This window comes from Gouania willdenowi, chromosome 12 (genome assembly GCF_900634775.1).
Source record: "Gouania willdenowi chromosome 12, fGouWil2.1, whole genome shotgun sequence".
Classification (NCBI taxonomy): domain Eukaryota; kingdom Metazoa; phylum Chordata; class Actinopteri; order Blenniiformes; family Gobiesocidae; genus Gouania; species Gouania willdenowi.
This window is the reverse complement of record NC_041055.1, coordinates 2,024,204-2,042,953: the sequence shown is the minus strand read 5'-3', so window position 1 is coordinate 2,042,953 and position 18,750 is coordinate 2,024,204. Positions and strand designations below refer to the sequence as shown.

General features: G+C 35.1%; 1 protein-coding gene across 1 annotated transcript; it reads right to left on the bottom strand.

The window, feature by feature from the left end:
* Positions 1-498: 498 nt before the first annotated feature.
* Positions 499-17,289, bottom strand: LOC114473609 (secretory carrier-associated membrane protein 1-like). The gene is made up of 9 exons (XM_028463345.1): positions 17,044-17,289; positions 9,566-9,643; positions 8,553-8,645; positions 6,911-7,022; positions 4,464-4,592; positions 2,451-2,610; positions 2,279-2,380; positions 2,084-2,201; positions 499-1,308 (listed from the first exon to the last, which is right to left on the bottom strand). Exons 1-9 carry the CDS (start codon positions 17,098-17,100, stop codon positions 1,159-1,161), a joined length of 999 nt encoding a protein of 332 aa, XP_028319146.1. The 5' UTR covers positions 17,101-17,289; the 3' UTR covers positions 499-1,158.
* Between the last annotated feature and the right edge of the window lie 1,461 nt (positions 17,290-18,750).

The following is an 18,750-nucleotide window of genomic DNA, read 5'->3' as shown; positions in this document are numbered from 1 at the left end:
TTTTTTCTATCCACAAAGTGATTATTCGGCATTAACTGAGCCTCAGATTATTTCAGAAAAGCTTAAGAAAGTCTAACTGTCAACGTGAAGATGCATAACTCATCAAATTTGTTCTTTTATGAAGAGTTTGGACCAAAGGAAACTCTTAAATATCTCTAAATTAATACCTTTCAATCTGGTGACGAGTCTTACATTCATTTTATGTTTTGTTTTTTTGTCATTTTGTGTGTTTTGGATTCATTTTGTTTTTTTTCTGTATTTTTTTGGAGTAATTGTGTTGTCATATTTTTAGGGGTGATTTATTTTGTTTATGAAGTTTTTTTGTACATTTTTTTTCAATTCTGTCATTTTGTGTTTTTGTTTTCATGTTTGTATTTTTTAAGTCATTTTTGGGATTTCACATTTTTTGAATTCATTTTGTTTATTTTTCTGTGATCTATTTTCATGTTTCAGAGTCATTTTGTGTTTTTGAAGTAATTTTGTTTATTTTTGTTGTCATATTTGAGTTTTTTTAATTTATTTTGTGTATTTTTCTGCATTTCTTTGCGTGTTTGAGTTTTTGTGTATTTTTCAATTTTTGATTCAATTCTGTCAATTTGTGTATTTGCTTTAATTTTTTGTGTATTCGTCCCCAGATTCACGTACACGTAAACTTTCACACGCCTTGACACACTAAAGTCTCTCTGTTGACACAAAGATGATATGTTGTTAAATTTGTTCTTTTTTGACGGAGTTTTGACTGAAAAGACTCAAAACTCTCCAAATTGACTCGTTTCAATTTGAGGTTTCAGAAAATCTGAACTTTTTTCACACAGGAAGTGATGTCACAGGGAGACCAAACGTCTGACATGTGGGATAGTTTAGCGTCATCGAGGCCGAGGGATTTGATGAAAGCGCGGAGGTGAAGGACACGTGAAGAATGCACAGCATTCATACACAGCAGGACAAAGTCAGTCCAGCAGGGGTCAGCAGCACCACCAGGAATAAGAGGACAGAAGAAGAAGAAGAAGGTTTGAGATGAGTCCTGACATGAGGCTAACAATCCTCTGCTGTGATTGGAGGAGAAACAGGAAGGAACCAATAGGCCTGAAGGATCGGAAAGGCACAGAAACATCCACACACACACGCACACACACACAGAGTTAGTGGATGGACCAATCAGATGTTCTCCTTGAACCCCTCCTGTGCAGCCCGTGAGGCGGCGGTGGCGGCAGCGTTCTGAACGGTTCTGTTGGACATGACGCCAGCAGCAAACTCCTGCTGAGCCTTCTGGAAGTTAGCGCCAGTGGTTCTGTACATGGTGTGAACCTGCAGTGACATCACAGAGGGGGAGGAGCCACAAGCATGTGAGTCACATGATCAACACTCATCTCATCATTAGAGCATTAACACAGGCAACTACAAAGAGTTTGTGTGTTTTTGTTGTCCTTTTCTCTCATTTTCTGTACTTTTGTCATAGTTTTTTCTCATTTAGTGTATTTTTGCTGTAGTTTTTCTCATATCTTACACTTTTGTTGTAGTTTTTTCTCATTTCGCTTACATTTGTTGTCGTTTTTTCTCTTTTTTGTACTTTTTACTCATTTTCTGTACTTTTTCCTCATTTTGTGTACTTTTTTCATGGTTTTCTGTACTTTTTTCGTAGTTTTTCCTCATTTTCTGTACTTTTTTGTATTTTTTTTCTCACTTTGTGTATTTATGCTGTAGTTTTTTCTCATTTTCTGTACGTTTGTTGTAGTTTTTCCTCATTTTATGTATTTTGTTTTTATACTTTTCTGTTATCTTTGGATTCGTTTCTTGTAGTTTTAGAGTAATTTGTTTCATTTTCTGTTATTTTGCCTAAATTTGTGTATTTTGACTTGTTTTTTTCTATATATTTCTGTTAATTTTGTGAGTTTTTGTTCTTTTGAATTTTTTGTATGTTTTTTTTATTTTTTTCACTTATTTTTAGTTGTCTAGTGTGTTTTTTAGTTAATTTGTGTATCTACAGTATGTTGTTGTTTCAAACATACTTTTCTGTTGTCGTCCTGTAGTGTATAGTTCTCTAATTTTACGCACGCACGCACACGCACACACACGCGCGTACCCTTTTGAACATGACGAGGGACATGACGGCCAGCGTGGTGAAGAGAGCAGCCACGAGGATCATGATGATTCCCACGGCAATGTTTCTGTTGAGTCCCATTAGAGCAGAGATCCACCCGCTGAGGACGACAGCAGCTCATCAGCACCACACACACACACACGCACACATGCATGCACACGCACGCTGACGTCCTACCTGGCGCCCCAGCCGCTGATCCCGATGCACTGGATCACGTAGATCCCGACCTGACAGATGTAGACGAAGAAGAAGAGGAAGAACCTGAAGGAGCTGTCGCTTCTGTGGGAACAGGAGAGAGTTTAGTACCCTAGGCCCCGCCCACACATCCCAGGGAGGGGGGCGTGGTCACCTGAAGGCGGCATATATGGGCTGGTACCAACAAATGAAGGAGCACGGCGTGAAGAGCAGGAACCACAGGATGGACATGCCAAAGTCCATGCCCCTCGCCGCGTCCACGATGAACCAGGACAGACAGGCAATCAGGTTGGCCAGCAGCGTCCCCGTGTGACCTGGAGGGAAACAGCACAGTGTAGTTAGAGCTCTACGCCCTCAGGGGGCGCCGCAGAACTACTACAAATGTACACAACAACAAAAATACATAAAAGAATAGCAAAAAACAACAAATATAAATGGACTTGATTTATATAGTGCTTTATGTTTACACTCAAGTAGTCCCAAAGTGCTTTACAATATCAACCCATTCACACATCCACACAAACGCGTTCAAAGCGTCAACAGCATCAGGTTTACATACACAATACACGGTGGACGAGCTTCTAGAAGCGTCAGAGATCCCACTGCGCGTCCCACGCCTCCTATGGGACGCGTTTTGAAGCTTTTGCGTGGCGGATGCTGTGTTTTCAGATTTCAAGCTTTTGACGTGCGTCTGGTGCCTTCAACGCGGCCGACGCTAGAGTTGGGATTGTTGTACTTTTGGGGCATATCGTGGCACGTCGACCAATCAGGAGCTTGAATTATGAACGCAATTGATCGCCACAATATCATCCATTGTAACACCACCGGTAACAGAGAAGCCCCTCCCCTAAACGCGCTCCCTTCCCAACTTGTTTGGACGTGCGTCAAAAGCGTCTTCAACGCTGGTTACAAGCGTCTGATTCAATGAGCACAAGCGTCCAACTACGGGTGTGAAGCACGATTTTGATGCTTGGTGTGAATGTCCCATTAGGGTTCAGTGTCTTGCCCAAGGACACTTCGACAGGTACAAACTGGGATTGAATCCCCAACCTCTCGATTAGAAGACGACCCCTACCTGAGCCACGGTCACCCACATAACAACAACTAAATGACTAAAACACTACACAAAACAACAAAATACAAAATTTAAAAAACCGACAAAAACACAAAATCACTCCAAAAAAAGAAAGGAAAAAAAACAGAAAATACACAAAAGCAGGACACAACCTGTGCTGACATGTAGCATCACCATACTAACATGTAGCATCAGCATGCTAACACCTAACATCAGCATGCTAACATGTAGCATCAGTATGCTAACACCTAGCATCAGCATGCTAACATGTAGCATCAACATGCTAACACGTAGCATCAGCATGCTAACACGTAGCATCAGCATGCTAAGACATAGCAGCAAGTCTAAAGTGTGGATCTAAAGCCACCTCGCAGTCTCTCCAACACGCACGCACGCACGCACACGCACACACACACGAACATTTATATCAGCATTAGAATAATTAGCAATCAGAGCATTAACACAGGAAAAGGCTTTGTGTGTAAGTTTGTGTTTTTAAGATTCAATTTGTGCATTTTTTTGTAATTCTCAAAATATTTCTCTAATTTTGTGTAATTTACTTTTGGAGTCGTTTTGTGTATTTTTTAGCGTAATTTAGTGCATTTGAGTTTGTGTTTTTGTTTTGAAAATTTTGAGTCATTTTTGGTGTTTTGAAATGATTTTGTGTATGCTTTTAATATTTTGTGCATTTTTGTTGTGATTTTCTGTGTCTTTGGAGTAATTTTTATATATTTTACTTTATTTTTTGTGCTTTTGAAATATTGTATGTTGTGTATTCTTTTGTCTATTTCTTTGGCATTTTGTGTTTTTTTGTTCTTATTTAGTGTGTTTTTGGAATGTGTCCATTTCCGTTTGTATGGAATCATTTTGTGTATCTATGTTGTGTGTGTGTTTATGGAATCATTTTGTGTTTCCGTGTGTCATTCTTTGTGTTTTTGGAATATTTTGAATATTATCTTGCAATGTGTGTTTTTGTTGATTTTTTGTATGTGTATGGAGTTATTTGATGTTGTTTTTTGTGTTTCTGGACTCATTTTGTGTGTTGTTTGTATGATTTCAGTTCCCGTGCTGCGTCCACCACAGGTTACTCACACATCCACAGGTAGTACATGATTTTCACTGTCTTCTGGAACTCCACAGGGATGTCTACAGTGATGTCGTGGTAGAAACACGGACCCACGGGGAACTGCTCCGGGAGCGGGGGCCAGTTGTTTTTACGGCCTAGAACAAAAAGACATTTGGTAAAATATAGAGTTTGGGTCAAAGGATTTTCCTCTGCTTTAATTCAAAACATCAAAAGAGTTTTATTCACTTTAATCATCACTTTTTAAGAGGATATTTCCTCCAATATCTATTTATTATTCAACAGTAATGGAAGTGTGTAAATTAAAATATGAAAAATGAAAATGGTTTACAAAAACGTAATAAAATAAATAAATATGATCCGTGAGAAAAAATCCCCCTCATGAATAAAATGTTATAGAAAAAATAACAATAATACATATTACTGATATGTAAATAAAATGCATAAAAATACTGTTTACATAAAAAACATTGCTGTATATATAATAATTCTAAAGGTAAAAACAAACAGTAAATTTCAAATTAAATTTTATTTTTATTTAGAAAAAGGGACAATACCATAAAATAAATAATAAAAATAAATAAATTAAAAGGGACATTACGTATTAATGAACATTTAATAAATATGCGTTGATTAAAATAAATAATTACTAGTTATTAGAAAAAGAAAAAAAAAACTAAAAACTAAACCAAATCCATTTAATGTAACGTAAGTATAGTGGTGGAAATGAATAATACAGGTAGAAAACACATGTGAAAATTAACTAATTATTATATTTTTTTTTTTTATCAAGATAAATTACTAAAAAAAATGTTTTGTTTTTTTTTAAATAGAAATGTAACAAACAAAAAAACATTGATATATGTATAATATGCTGACCCTATTTACAAATGATTTATAGGGCATATCATAAACATTTAGTAAATTAAATATAATTAGTTATAAAAAGGAATTAAAACTAAACCATTCAGTGTAAGTACAGTGCTAGAAATTAACAATATAAGGTAAAAAAAAAACCTATTACTAAATAAAATATGAACAAATTATATTTTAAAGATAAAATAAATAAAAAATAAATTGTCAAAATTAACATTAAAAATAAATAAAATACTCTTTAAACACATTTTTTTAAATAAAAGTTTAACAAAAAAAAATGAAAACAATATACTGACCAAATTAATATAAAATGTTATCAATAAAAAAATGATGTAATGTGTATAGTATGATGTAAACAGGAAGTGTGCGCGTACGTGGTGTGCGTTTGTGTGTGCGTGTGTATGGGAGGGTGAATCCATTCTAAATTCATGTGCATCAGTCCAACCTACGCGTAAACAAACGCGTACCGTGTACGTCTGTACGTCTGATCTACATTTACCATAGACTTAGAATGGGTAGACGGGCACAATGCACGTCTGCATGTGTGCTTGTAGACATGTTAAAGGTAGGGTAATGGATTTTCAAAAGCTAGCATGATTTTGAATGTAGCTTTCTGGTTGGCTCCGCCTTCATCCTCCTCCCCCTCCCCTCTGTGCTTGTATTGTGTAGGAACTTTGTCGTTTTATGTCTCATTCAGCAGTAAACAAACGATAAACTTTATCATTATATATGTTAAAAACGTGACTAAAAACTCTGTTTTAACTCTGTCAGCGGTGACGCGCTTTGAGCGTGGGCTCGTGCACGCGAGGGATCGAGAACGAGCAGGGAGACGTGATTGGTTAAAAAAAAAAGATTGTTTCTTTCTTCTTTTTTCAGAGAACATAAGATCTTAATTTCTGTCAGGACATAAACACAATTTCAACCAAAAACTTAAAAAAAGTGTATCTGGAGAAAATTACCTACCATAGCTTTAACACGTTTTGCATACACTTTAATGTGCATACATATTAAAGTGTATGCACACCTATGCCACACCTGGATGTGCACCTAACAAACATAAATATATCAGTCACACGTAGACACAGGTGTGGTGTGAGTGAAGCTATAACGATCAGGTGCCTATGCGTGTACACGCGTGCAGGTATGCATGTGTGAGTGTTGAGTGTATCGGACCACCATTTAGTCCGGTTACAGTCTGTGTCACGACACTCGTCCATAGAGTGGTAGTGACTGTAGTGTTACGCTCTGAGTCAGATCATTGCTGTGATTGGACAGGAAACAACACTCAACACTCACACACACTTACACACCTGCATGCCTAATATTTAAGTGTTTACATGTTACGTAGAAGGTGATACATAGTGAAGGTCACCTGATGATTACTGCAGCTTCTCTCACGTCACACCTGCCACTATACCTAACTACTGAAAATAGATAAGTTTAGTGAAAGTTAGACAGGTACACGTGGATGGACTGGTGCGCATGAATTTAGAATGGATTCACCCCCCATAGTGGTGCGTGAATGGTGTGTGTGCGCGTGTATGGTGTGCATGTGTGTGTGTGTGCGTGTCCTGCTGACCTCCTGAAGCACTGAGTGACTGCATCTCTCTCTCTCTTCGGTCCAGTTCAGCAGCCTTCCTCTCCAGCTCCTCCTGCCTCCTCAGCAGCTCGGTGGCGGCTCTCGGCGGCTCCTGCACCAAGCCACGCCCACCACATCAGGTCAAAAGGAACAAGACACACCCACCCGGGTCACTTATCTGTACTCATTCAGCTGGAAGCGCCTCCCACAGGTACATACAGTATCACCACAGTGAATCACACACACTGTAATATCAGGTAAATATGTCACACCTGATTATAAGTCACATGTCACGTGTCTGATTGTTAACGTGGCGGTTTGTAAACTTCACATAACTCTCAGGTGTTACAACCTGCTACTGTTGAGTATTTTGTTGTCCTTTTGAATATTTTTCTGTTTTTTTAAGTCATTACATAAGTTTACTGACAACATAGGTTCCCAAAGTGGGGTACGCAAATTGTTATAGGGGGGACGTGAATAGAAATGACAAACAGCGTGACAACATAAGAAACTAGAATATAAATAGACCAGTAGTCAGGAGCCTCCATGCATTGCCACAAAAGACACATTGGCCTCTGTAAGACCAGGTGTTCTCAACCTTGGGGTCAGGACCCCATTTGTGGTCGCAAGACACCGGGAGGGGGTCGCCAAATGCCTTCAAGAAACTAAGAATATATTTTTTAACAATTTGAGCCCATTTTTGCTTATTTTTTTTTACCCTTTTTCTGCAACCACACCAAACTTACAATATTTGAACATATTTTCATCACTTTTTCTTGCCACATTTTTTCAACTTCCAAGACACTTTCAGCACTTATAAACCCTTTCCACCTAATGTCACATATGTTGATCCATTATTGTCACTTTTAACTTCTTTTCAATATATTTTATGATTACTTTTGGCAATTAAACCACATTCACCATTTGTCATGCCCATTATTTGATAGTTTTAACTAATTGTTCCTACTTTCTGGAAATGCCAGTAGGCTAAATAACTACTAATTTTAAATAAGATGTTTTTTGTGTGCTTACAGATTATTATTCTTTATATATATATTATACCTCAACAGGATAGGTAAAATTCAGAGATAAATTTGACTGTAGGGCTACATTGAGTATGACATTACATTATAATTTTTTTTAAGTGTGCAGGAAGAGGAGGAGGTACATGGGTTCAGGTTAAATGTCTGAAGGGCTACAAACCTCTGATTTACTTTGGCGTTTACACCTGAATATACACCTGAGTGGATCTTACTCAGGGTGAAATGATTCACTCAACCAACGATTCAATTTGAATCACGAACCAAAGACTGGGATGTAATGATGCACATAACTAGATTTAATTTAAGTACATAGAGATCATATTTTGGAGAAAAAAACAGATTTGTCAAGATACAGATTCTTATTCTTTTTCCGAAACTGTAAATATTTTTTTTGACCAATTTATTTTCTTCTTATAACCTTTTTACAAACAGTTTGAACTCTTAAACCAAAATAAACTTCACATTTCTTCATCTATCACCATGCACAGTTCAACAACAATATATGTATTTTTAAAATGTTAAATAAAAAGAGAGTATTGAAGCACATATTGTGCTGTATCCACAATCTGGGGGGGGGGTCTGCTGTGGGCGGGGCCTACCTGAGGTTGTGAGTAAGCTGGAGGCTCCTCTGTGGGTTTCATGATGGCGGGTTGAGAGCCCACGGTTGTTTTGGGCGCCATCGTCGCGAGTGTCTGGGAAAGACAAAAAAACATATTTTTAGATTTAAAATCCTGAGAATGCAGCGAGGTCGACTTCCAGAAAATAACAGACAAAATCATGTTTAAATGAGCTACGGCACTTTAAACAAATTATACATTAAGAAAATTAAACTAAAACTACAGAAATAATTGAGATTTTCTGCATTATTTGCCTCAAGCTTGTTTTAGAAACACTGCCCTCACAGAAATATGATGAAATCCTGGATTATTTAATAGAAATCGTGCTTTTTTTTTTTTTTTTTTTTTTTAAAACAAAAAAAGGACCAATAACAGACTAAAACAAAAACGATTTATTTTGTGATAAATTAGTATATAAATTTCATGTTTTTCCATTTTCATTTATTTAAATAAAAGTAATCTTCACAATTTTGCATTAACAAACAAAATTTTGTAAAATCTTGCTTAGTTTCAACCGAGTAAACTCAAATAATGACGAATACGTACAACAAAGACACAAAGAAAGACCAAAAACTGACTAAATACAGACAAAAAGCCGACAAAAAGACCAGAAACAAAGACTAACTAAAAATAATAATAAAAAACAGACAAAAAAATGGCAGAAACAGACCAAAAAAGTATTTTTTTTTACAACACATGGTTCCAGGTTTAATTTTTTACAGTTACCAAAGTAAACACACAAAACGACGTAAAAAGAACAATATACATAAATCAGTCAAAAAGCAAATTAATGACAAAAATACACAGAATGGCTCCAAAAATACATAAAAATGATGCCTCAAACACACAAAAAGCATGCTTTAAGCTTCAGAATCACCAGATTACCACATTAATATCACTTTTACATGTATATACCAACATATATATTTATATACAGGCATTTACATGTAATTATTTAGTTAAAAAAATGGACATGGAAAAAGACTTAAACTCACTGGTTTGGCATCTGTGAAGGGGTTGTACTCCTCTAGGCCTGAAGGGGGCGTTGCTTTTGCTTGTGTCACTGATGGATCCTGAAGAAGAGACAGAAACAGAATCAGTGAGTGGACTATTTTAGGCTGATGATGATGATGATGATGATAGAAGATGAAGGAACAAGCGAGGCTAATTCTGCTCTTTGAATAAGGACAATGGCGTGAAAAGCTCCCATTATTCTGCCAGATCAGCTCCTGATTTCATTCCCAGCACTAAAGGCCTGTGATTCAACATGAACAAAGACAGGATAATTTACACTCATCCACAAGGAAACACGGCTTTAAATAGACGCGTTTGTTCAGCTCTGAGGCAGGACGTGGGAGAGAAAAAGACTTCAAATCACAAGAACCATGGATTCAAAATAAGAGTGCAACCTACTGAGGAACAGAAAGATACACAAAAATGTACCTAAATGTAGAATAACAACCACAATTTGTTAAAATGTGGCTATCTACTTCCTTTCAATCTACTGCACTGAATAAATTATGCATATAATACAGAATTTAAAAAAATATGGACAAATGCAACCAAAATCAAACCCAAAACACACTAAAAAACACCAAAAGGAAACTAAACACAAGCAAAACACTGACAAAAAAAGGATGAAAAGCAATTAAAAAGGACCAGAAATAAGGAACAAATACAAGGAATAAAACCAATATCAGATTTATCAACAGATACAAAAGACCAAAAACAAAAAAGGAACCACTAACAGACTAAAAAAACAGATATTTTGCATAAATTACTATAAATATTTCACATACTCCATGAATAAAACTCAAGTATACTCAATAATCGACGCAAAAAACACAGAAAAAGACCAAAAACTGACTAAATACAAGCAAAAAGTGGACAAAACTACAACAAGGGTTTAAACATTAAAAATAATCTAAAAAGTTACCAGATGGAGACAAATACAACCAATATCAGATTTAAAAAAGATACAAAAGACCAAAAACTAATAAAAAAAGACCAATAACGGATAAAAAAACAGATAATTTGTGATAAATTAGTACAAAGGTTTCAGATACTCCATGAGTAAACTCAAGTAAAACTCATATGTACAATAAAAACACAAAACAGACCAAAATCTGACTAAATACAAACAAAAGCTGACAAAATGGACTAAAACCAGTGTAGAAACACTAAAAAGAATCTGAAAATGAACCAAATGGAGACAAATATGACCAATATCAGATTTATAAATAGATACAAATGACCAAAAACTGAAAAAAAAAATAGACTAATAATGGACTAAAAACAGATATTTTGTGATAAATTAGTATGAAAATTTCAGATTTTCCATGAGTAAACTCAAATAATGATGAATACGTACAAAAAAAAACACAAAAAACAACAAAAACTGATTAAATACAAGCAAAAAGTACTACAACCAGTGTAGAAACACTAAATATAATCAAAAATGCAGACTAGTATGACCAATATCATACTTAAAAACATATTAACAACTTCAAGACCCATTACAACAAAATAATACAAGCAGAAAAATGACCAAAAAGACTAAAACAGACAAAAATGGAATAAAAATCTAAGTGAAAGCAGACAAAAACTCACCAACAGACTAAAAAATTCCCAAGAGATTTTTAAAAAAAATTAAAAAAACACATGTGGCCCTTGGTTAAATTTTGTACAGTACCCAAAATAATAAAACAAAAATACACACAAATCACTCAAAAAGCAAAAAATTACAAAAATACACAACACTAAAAAAAAAAAATTAAAATGAGAGAAAATAAATCACAAAATAACTCGAAATGACAACATAAATACATAGAATTACTTCTATAACAGAAAACAACAAAAACACACGAAATGAAAGAAAATGTTGTTAATAAACAACAACAAAACCTTTTGTCCATCCCTGGGATTTAACAAAAGATCAAGACAGAAAAAAAGACTCAGAATAAATGATTAAAAAGACCTCTAATCTACCTAAAAATACCCAAATGAAAACAGAAACAAACACAATAAAAATCTCCTTTTATTACTAAATACAGCCATGGTTATGATTTAAAGTGGTGCTTTATAAAGAATGATTTTAAACTAATTGTGGTGTTAAATCAAAGCTTACCATCAGGACGTTAAACCTCTCCTCAGCATTTAAACGTCAACGTCCGTCTGTGAACGTGCGAGGAGCGTCTGTTTCCCACGACCACAAACAGCTCGTCACCAGAGCCCTCGTGAATATTTCACACCTTTGTCGTGGGTAATAATTAATGGTGGACTGAAAAGCAAAGCCCTAGAGAAGAAAGAAGGACCAGGCTTTTTCCAGCACTTCCTCCTGGACTCGAACCACTTCAAGTTCCCACAATCCTTCCTTCCTTTCAACACGTTTAATCATCACGTTGATTTATTCTAGCACACCTCGCTTATCTGGATCTGCAGCCGCTACGGTGTTTGATCACTGATGGATGGATCTCTCACGCACGCACGCACGCAGAATATAAGCTCACATTAGAGATGTAACGATTCACTCAACTCCCGATACGATTCACGATACTGGGTTCACGATACGATTCTCTCACGATTTATTTTACAAAATGGAACTGTACAATGTACTGTAAATGTTTTGGGGGAAAAAAACTAGAAAATACTGTACAATATTCCTTTTATTTTTCATTATCAAAAGAATCCCTTGATAAACTATTCAAAACAATGCAATTTAACTAAAAATAAATCTTGAATGAAATAAATAAAGGAATAATACAAATGAAGAAGCCTATTAATTTAAATTCTGATTCTATAGTAAACAATGCAAAACTGCATAATAGTTATTTTTCTTTTTAAAAGTGCAACTGAAAATGTATTTTGTGCCTTAACAATTGGACTTTAAAAAAAAACATTTCCCTGTATTTATATCAGATATTTGTTTGGACCAGCAGAGGGCGCTGGTAACCCAGTGGTCAGTTGGCATGCAGCTATTCTAGCAGTGAAGAAGAAATGCTATGCTAGCAGACAGAGCTAATAGAAAAACGTGACAGATATTCTTTCAGTGCTAAAGGGTTAAGGAATCATTTATGAACATGTTTAAGAGTAGAAGGCGGCCAGAAAGAAAGTAGTAGCAGATTCTGCCCGCCACGTACACTGCTGGACAAGAGAAGAATAATATATATAGCGCCCTCTGCTGTTTAAAAAAAGTACTGCGATTCAACTTTCAAAGTATCGATGTCAACCGTGATACCTATGAATCGATTTTTAACTGCCTTATGATTAATCGTTACATCCCTAGCTCACATGCATGAATGGAAAATGCAAAATTTAAGTTCTTTATTAACAATCAAGCCCTAAAATGACATGAAAACAGGTGACGTAAGGCTGGGCAATTTTACCTAAAAAAATCTCTGATTTTTTAAAGAAAAATTTGAGTTTCGATTCAATTTTTTTTTTTTTTCAATGCAGTTAAAAATGACTGCAGACATCAGATATATTGTCAAAAGTGCAACTTTATTGCTGAGATTGTCCTTAAGAGTTAAAATGTATAGAACAATCCCAAAATCAAAAGTGAATGAGCCTCTGTCATTCAACTATTTCAAGCTTTAACTCAGGTTTAAGCAAAAGAGCAACAGCTACTTCACAGTAGCTTCAATTTTCTGATTAAGAAATCAGATAACTACATATTTTATAACATATAACATTACAATTAAAACAATAATAAACTCTTCCCTTAGCATCTCAGCATAGTGTGAATAAAACATTAAACATCCCTCTGGCACACATATAGCTACTCAAAGGGTAAACACATGTAAACAAAGACGGGGCGGGCTCACATCGCACTACAGAAACCCACAAGGTGCAAAAAAGTCTGAAAAACTAAAAAAAATGTAAAAAAAAAAATTGTTTTTTGCATGTTGTGAGACAATATCACGCATTTACGTGAATTTTTTTAATTAATTTTAATTTGCTAATTTTGCTAATGCTAATTTTTAATTTCAATTAATAAATTAAATTTGGTTTTGTGGGTGTCTGTGGCTCAGTTGGCAAAGGGGTTGTTTTCTATTCATGAGGTTGTGGGTTCAATCCCAGTCCATACCTGTCTATGTGTTGAAATGTTGTTGGGAAAAACACTGAAGGTGATAGTCCTTTAATTTACATGTTGTGTATTTTTTATTTTTTCTAATTTATGTCTGTCCTGCAGTTCTCACATTTTGCACCATTATCTTATGTTGGTATTTATTTATAATTCTGCCCTTTTTATTGTGTTGCTACAAAAGTCAATATCCCTTCTGGCATATTTTTTCTATAGCACTTTGTGATGACTTCAGTGGTTAAAAAACAGCTGTATAAATCATGTTAGAGCATACCTCAATATTGTTTCTCAAAATGGTGATATATGATATGAATCTGGATATTTTCTGGGTGATGAAAACAAACAGCTGCACAATATGTGACACTTTTGGCTTTTTCTCCTAAAAAGCAGTGGTTCTCAGTCTTTTCAGCTTGTGATCTACCATAGTATGTAGTCATGTTAAAGATGTAAATCTTTGTTTTATTCAGAAATAAAATGGGTTAAAAGTGACCAAAAATGATGGAAAAGGTGGTGAAATGAGATTTTAAAAACCACAGAAATTGGTTAAAAGTTGCAAATTAGAATGGATAAAAACAGACAGAAAAAGTTGTAAAAAGGGTTCAAAGTGTCAATATTGGAACAATTAGTTTAAACCGCCAAATTTTGGGCATGACAAATCCTGAATGTGGTTAAATTGACAAAAAATAATCATGAAATATGGTATAAAGAAATTAAAAGTGACAATAATGTGTCAACATGTGTGACATTAGGTGGAAAGTGTTTATAAGTGCTGACAATGTCTTAAAAGTGGAAAAAATGTGATGTAGAAGTGTCAGAAATGGGAGTAATGTAGCAAAAATACATTAAAAGGAGCAAAAATATGGCAAGAAAAAGTGATGAAAATAAGTTAAAATATGGAAAGTTTGGAGTGGTTGCAGAAAAATAAGCAAAAATTGGCTCAAATTGTTAAAAAGATAATAATCTTAGTTTGTTGAAGGCATCTGACGACCCCCTCCCAGTGTTTCACAACCCCAAGGTTGAGAACCCCTGGTCTAAGGGACAGCAGGTGTGAGTGAGTTCTGTAGTTATTTAGCATTAGGATGCACTCAGAAATCCATTTAACTGTGTTTTTCATGTTGTTCTGAGAAATAGTGAAAACAGTGACTCCTTTAATACAAAATAAAATATAAAATAAATAAAAAATATCATTACAGGCAATATTGTAATTTTCTATATTGCTAAAATAGAAATCTTGAATCTCGATATATATTGTCCATTTACTATTTTTGAATATTCCTAAATTTCCAGAGCTTGAGTTACCGTGGAAAATGATGAAATGAATGAAAATGTACCATCCCTTTGCAACCTTATTTTTGTGTATTTTTGTTGTGTTTTTGTGTATTTCTGGACTTATTTTGTGTGTTTCTGTGTCTAACAGAGGCTAGGATCCATGGAGGAATAGATTAGTGCATGTTTGCAGACACTGATGTTTCCTGTCGTGTTCTACTTCAGCTGTGATTGATACCTGCGCTGCATCACACAGTTTCTCATCAACACACACACAGACGGAGCCTAATTTATCAAATCAGACCACGTCCTGAGAAGTGGGACGAAGCAGAGCCGACAATCTGCTGCCGGCGGGAACTCCGGCAAAAAACCGCTCGGTGTGAAAACATACGATCCATCAACTATTGAGCATCGTGGCTCGGAGCATAGGGCGAGATGTGTGCCGCCCTCAGGCACAACAGGAAGTGGACCAGCTGGGGATCACTGCTCTACAGTATGTTAATGAGACGCCATGAATATTTCACCATTCCTGCACTGCTCACGCCAAACCAATTTTCTACAACCAGTTCAAATTTCCAGCCCACGATTCATCACAAACACATTCCAAAGGCAGAAAATCACTCAAACCAGCAGCCACGACGTTTTTACTCCAGGTTAAAGTTAAATATTTAACAACCAAAGTAAATGTTCAACTAAGACACGTCTCAGCGCTACATCCATAATTTTATATAGATTTAAAATCACACGACTAGAAGTTTAATTATTGACACAAGAAACCAGGGCGAGCCCAAATGTGATTTTATGAAATAAGAATCAATTCAATAATAATGAAATATTAACAAAAAAAATGACAAAAACAAAGAGACAAACTAGCTCATTATTGGTACAAAAAAACTACCAAACAAAATAACACAAAAAACAAACAAAACACGACAGAAATACTCAAATAAAGCAACACACACACAAAAACACACAAAATGAGCCCAGTAACAAATAGAAAAACACATAACGACTCCAAAAACACACAAAATGAGACAAAAGACAAACAAAAATAGTCAGAAATAGGAAATAAAAATACATAATACAACTGCAAAAATACACAACAAATCAGGAAAACGTCAAAAAGACAAAATGTCTCTAAAAACAAAGCACAACAGAAATACTTAAAAAACAAAACACACACACACACACACACACAATGACACAAAAATACAGAAATTGAGCCCAGCAAAAAATAAATATACACAATATGACACAAAACATTTAACCAAATAAAACAATGACCTCATTAACATGTTTAATAGGATGGTTATAATAATAATAATAATAATAACAATACCAAAAAGAAACGTTTGCAAAACAAAAACTATTGAAAAAAAGTACATATATATTTTAGCATGTTATGTTATGTTATGTTATGTTATGTTATGTTATGTTATGTTATGTACCCGGAATGTGAATAAGTCAAGATTCATAACATTCGGGTTAACTGACCCAACTCGCGCACTTGCCGGAACCAGTGAGTTTATTACGTAGCTATAACGTAAAGTAAAAAAAATATTAAATACATAAATATACATAATAAAAAACAATAGACAAAAACAATCACATAACATGACAAAAAAAAAATATATATATATACATATAATTCATAATGAATGTGAGCTGGGTTCGGTGGGACAGTAGATTGGATTCAAATGAACCGAATCAATTTAGTAAATGACTCAGTTAAACAGGATCCATTATGTAAAAGAATCGAATATTCTAGAATCATAATACTGTATATTCACCATAGCAGCAATTTGTTTTAATTCTAACCAGTATCACAATCATATATCATGTTAACTTTCTATGAAACACTAATGAGAAAAACCCAATGTCAGGAAAGTTAGTTTTAAAACTCAATAACTAGTTACTATAATCAACTATCAGATACAAGTCTGTACATTTGTATACATTTTCTAAAATAGTTGGACTAAAAGTGCCAACATGACCTGACACTAGTCTGACAGACTGTAAAATATGGACTTTTTAGTTGATTTAAATCGTGTCACAGAAGCTGCTTCGTTGTAAACTGACACGAATGCTAACGCCACGGTGGCTAACTCCGTAAGCTAACGTTACCTGGAACGGGTGGTTCAACTCCGGGTCCGCAAACGGGTTGCTGTCGAAGTCTGACATTGTCCTCGGACACGTCGGCTCCTTTTAAACGCGTCTGCAAACTTCTAAAGGGGCCTGAATGTGAGTTTGAGCAGAGAAAAGATGGGGAAAAGTCGTCAGGAGCTAACTCAGCCGAAGGTGTAGAACAGAGACGCTACACACGCAGAGATTGGTCACCAGCAGCGGAGCAGAATCCGGGTACGAGCTGCTCCTGTTCCGGCATCAAGGGAGGGAGTTTTAACTCTTCACTAATACTATAAAAACACTAAAGTCATCGTTAGCTTTTCTGTAAAAACAGAAGAAGATTATTTAAAAAAATATATAAGCAGAGACGGATTGTGGTTTATAACTATTATGGTTTATAACCACATCCCGTCACCAAATAGTCCCCAAAAACAGACGAATTGCCTGAAAAACAGACAAAATGACAATAAATATACACAAAATGACAGAAAACAACATCATAAATAGACAAACCTCTTTGTTCTCTCATGTATTAATCTTGCAATATTTATTGTAATGTAGTATGTTAGTAATTTATTTAGTTATTATATGTATGTATTCAATATTTTGTGTATTATAAAGAATGTGTCTGATGATTGTTGTGTACATCAGGGGTTCTCACCCTTGGGGTCAGGACCCCATTTGGGGTCGTAAGACACTGGTAGGTGTTCACCAGATGCCTTCAAGAAACTAAGAATATTTTATATATATATATATATATAACAATTTGAGACTATTTTTGTTTATTTTTACCCTTTTTCTGCAACTACACCAAACTTTCCATATTTTAACCTAGTTTCATCACCTTTTCTTGCCGTATTTTTCTTCCTTTTATTGTATTTTTGCTACATTACTCACATTTCAATGCTTTTTTTGCACATTTTTCCCACTTTCAAGATATTTTCAGCACTTATAAACCCTTTCCACCACTTTTACACCTAATGTCACATATGTTGACCCATTATTGTCACTTTTAATCAATCAATCAATCTTTTTTATTTAGACTCAGGTCCATTAAAAAAAAACAAAAAAAACAACGAACATATAACGATACTTAAAGAAGACAGTCATACCAGTGTTTCCACATACAGTAGCAGACTGCTAACGTACGGCACTGAGGACAGGGTTAATCAACATAATTTTAATGACATTACAAGAACTGTTAAGTCGACATATAAACTTGAACATCAATCATCTCAAAAGAGCATGAAAAGTGATGACTTGTACTTTACAAAAGAGTTGACTTGCACTTTTCCATCTTGGTTTATTAAGCAAGATATGCAGACAATCATTATACGCTACCTGAAGTTTGCGGATGCTGGCCTTCTTAAATGTAATTCATAAGGGCGCAGTATAAAAAGGGGTACAGTAATCCCTGAAGAGACGCACTTTCACCTTCTGAGAACACCAGGATAATCTTCTGGTCAACAAATGTGCCTCCATATATAAAATATGACACTGTCGATTCATATCTTCATCATCTGTCATATCATCAGTGATGACGTGTCCCAGATATTTAGTTTGAGAGCAAACAGGAAGCACTTGTCCTGTGGAAAAGTGAGGTCCTTATCCCTTTTTACTCTGCAAATCAGAACAGAACTCTTCTTAGCGTTATCAAATATGACACCATAATTAGAACATATGTTGAGAAGCTCTTGAAACCCAGCA